This window comes from Raphanus sativus, unplaced genomic scaffold (genome assembly GCF_000801105.2).
Source record: "Raphanus sativus cultivar WK10039 unplaced genomic scaffold, ASM80110v3 Scaffold5553, whole genome shotgun sequence".
Classification (NCBI taxonomy): Eukaryota; Viridiplantae; Streptophyta; class Magnoliopsida; order Brassicales; family Brassicaceae; genus Raphanus; species Raphanus sativus.
The window spans coordinates 1-3,430 of NW_026620852.1; the positions used below are offsets into that span (position 1 = coordinate 1).

Below are 3,430 nucleotides of genomic sequence, written 5' to 3' on the forward strand. Positions count from 1 at the left end.
CTCTCACTTGCTCTGCGGCCCGGATGACCCGAGATGCTGAGGGTAATCTGCCAATACCTCATACTTCCGGACAGATTCCACACGCCCAAAGGGCCCTGGAAATTGTAAGTTTTTGATATTTCTTATTTTTTTATGACATATATGTTAATTAAGTATTTATTAGATGCTAGTTTAATTCATTTTTTTAATATAGGCTGCCGCAGAAGGAGCACCACCGACTCTGGCCCGACTTTACAAGTTGACCCACCAGCATGCTGATGGAACTTTCTCTCATCCTCGAGCAGAGCAGCTCTGCAACGATGTAGATGCTCGGATTCAAGAGGTCCAGACTCAACTGACGCAAGAAAATCCGGATGGTGCACCGGTCGAGCTTTCTCCCATCGAACAAGACAAAATTTTTGAGCAGGTAAAATATTCGATATTCGATATTTTTAATTTATGTTTACATATTTTTTACATATGTACTAATTAATATCTATTTATAAATTGAAGATTGCTCCGAAGAAAAGGGGACGTATAGCAGGAATCGGGAGTGTGAACGATGTTCCAAGGGCGAGAGTTGAACACGCTGCTAGACGGGAAGCAGGTTCCATGTTCCGGAGGGATTTGGAAACTGCGAACCGAACCATAGCCGACCACAACGACAAATTTAAGGCTATGGCTAACATCTTCGATATGCTGTTAGGTTCAACCCCACACGTCAACCCGACGGTTGCGTCAGCGTGGCAGAGCATGCGTTCGAGTTTTGCCGGTCCCGACCCTACTCCGGAACAGCAGGCAAATTTGGAACGGGAAGCGGATGAGAGGACTGCTGAAATCTTCGATGAAATAAACCTTAATGTTTAGTTTTTCTCGGTTTTAATTATTTAGTATTTTAATATTTTAATTTTATGAATGTTATATATTATATTTTATGGAATTTATCAAATTCGTATTTTTTTAATTTTAAGAATTTTAATTATTCAATATATTTATTTTATTTAAAGAATTTCGTAATTAATAACCGGCGTTGTAAATTGGTCTTAAAGTAACGACTAAGGTACATCTATAGGAGATGCAAGGTAGTCGTTAAATTACGACCAATTTACAACAAAATCGATGTACTTTAGTCGTAAATTTGCGACTCCTTTACATCTAATATACGACTAATATTTCCGACACATTTACGACCAATACGTTACATCTAATATACGACTACATCTTCCGACTCATTTACGACCACTTGTTTACATCTGTTTTACGACCAAATGTGTAGTCGTAAATGTACGACTGCTTTACGACCAATCGTCCTAGTCGTACATTTACGACTCATTTACGACTAAATCTTTTAGTCGTACATTTACGACCAATGTACGACCAATTGGTGATTACGACCAGTGATTAACGACCAATCGCAATTGGTCGTAACTTGGTCGTAAATCACCATTAACGACCAATTTACTACCAATTCTGTAGTCGTTCAAGGCATGTTTTCTTGTAGTGTCTAGCCAGCTTCTTAAACTACTAAATTTTCCATAAATATCAACAACGCCATCAATTATATTCTTCTTCGTACCTCGTCATAATGAGTTAGTGTGAAATGTTATACAAAAAAACTTAGTAAAATACCGTATCTTAATGGTTAATGTTTAAAGGTTTCTACACCAAAGTATGGAGTTCGAATTCCAAACTATTCAATTTCTTGCAGATTACATGATATCTAGGTTTCAAGCTCCGGATAAAGAGATTTATAAACAATTATGCAAGTAAATCTGACCTGTATATCTTTATAGGACGGTTCATGTGATGCAGTTAGACATAAATTTTCATAAGATAGGTAATATTGTCGGTTGTCAAATCATCTATAATTTCTCATAATTGTAATATTATAATAAATCTGCGTAAAAAACAATTATAAATCAAAGAAATCAAGAAGATAATCAAACTTCTGAACTTATTAATGTTTAGTTAAAAGCAGTCCATTTTCTTGATGTAGACGAAAGCTAGGTCAAACTCAGGAACCAATGTTTCTTTATGAAAATCCGGGAGAGTATATGAAAGAAATGTTTGGGGATCCCAAGAAAAGAAAAGAATGACACAGAACTCAAAGAAGAACAATGACAGCACAATCTTTTCCTTGAAACGTCACTCAAGAACAACAGTCTCTCTCATCTCAAATCCCCAAACCACTCTCATCAAGAAAAGAGAAAAAGAACAGGGTATTCCAAAAGAAGCACAACACTAAAACGACCACGAACATGACATTATAAGATTATCTTCCGACTTTGCAAAATGATTTTCACTTGAGCGAAAGCTAAGGCACATTGATGGTAAGGGTATTTCCAACCCAAAACTTCATTTTAAAGGGAGCAAAACCTCAAAACGAGGATTTGAGGACTGATTACTCCAACCATAAAACCTCAAAAAAATCTTTATAAGTTAATTCATTTGCATTATAGTTCTTAATATTAACAAAAGTTATTAAATAATGATAAAATTCACAAACAAATATAAAACATACATTAATATATTATACAACACACAAGACAATATTATCTAATAAAAGCTGATAAAAATTGCATATATAATAAAACAACACACATACACACAGATTTTAGAAGATTACGTATAAAATACCAAATTACTTAAGCAGTATTTTGAAACCACTTGTAAGATATGTAATATATGAATGTTTATGTAATTTGCTTTAATTTGTGCTAACTTTGTTTAATGTATTTTATTTTGTGTAAATTTTATTAATGTATTTTTCTATTATGTGAACTTTATTTTATTGTTATGTAACATTAATTTAATTTAATTTATTTTGATGTATTTCAGTTATTCTAAATTAAGTTTAGTATATGCATTTGTTAAAAGAAATAACCACAAGGACCAAAAGAAAAATAAAGGATAGTTTTGAGGTTTCACTATTCACAACCTCAAAATTTGAAGATTTGAAGTTGGATTGAAATGACAAAAACCTCAAAATTTGAGGATTTGAGGTTGGGTTGAAGATGCCCTAAATAGAGACGGGATGTGTTACATTCATGGAGAACTGGAGAACTGAGACTTTTGTGCATTGAATAAAGAAATAAGCAAAGTTTCACAAATTTAACAAAATATTTTCCTTCGTCTGTATTTTGATTCATTTAACAAATAAAGTAATAAACATGTTAAATTTTGTTCATAATATACTTTCCAGTTAAGATGACCAAGCTGTGAATGCTATAGGCACCAACTTGAACCGAGAAGGAGATGGAGCAACCCGAGCCCAATGATATCACCCAACCCATAGATAAGATTAATCATAAGTTGTTGTAAAAGATGAAAGAATATAGGTTAAGAATTTACTTATAAAAATTTATATATACTATTATTTATGAAGTGATTTTGCTGATTTGTCACATTTTCCATTATTTTAGATTATTTTATTTATTTGTCATATTTTTAT

General features: G+C 33.1%; 1 protein-coding gene across 1 annotated transcript; it reads left to right on the top strand.

Moving 5' to 3' along the window:
• The first annotated feature begins 23 nt into the window (after positions 1-23).
• Positions 24-846, top strand: LOC130507750 (uncharacterized). The gene is made up of 3 exons (XM_057002408.1): positions 24-104; positions 194-406; positions 493-846. The coding sequence occupies exons 1-3, from the start codon at positions 24-26 to the stop codon at positions 844-846; spliced, it is 648 nt and encodes a 215-aa protein (XP_056858388.1).
• The last annotated feature ends 2,584 nt before the right edge of the window (positions 847-3,430 follow it).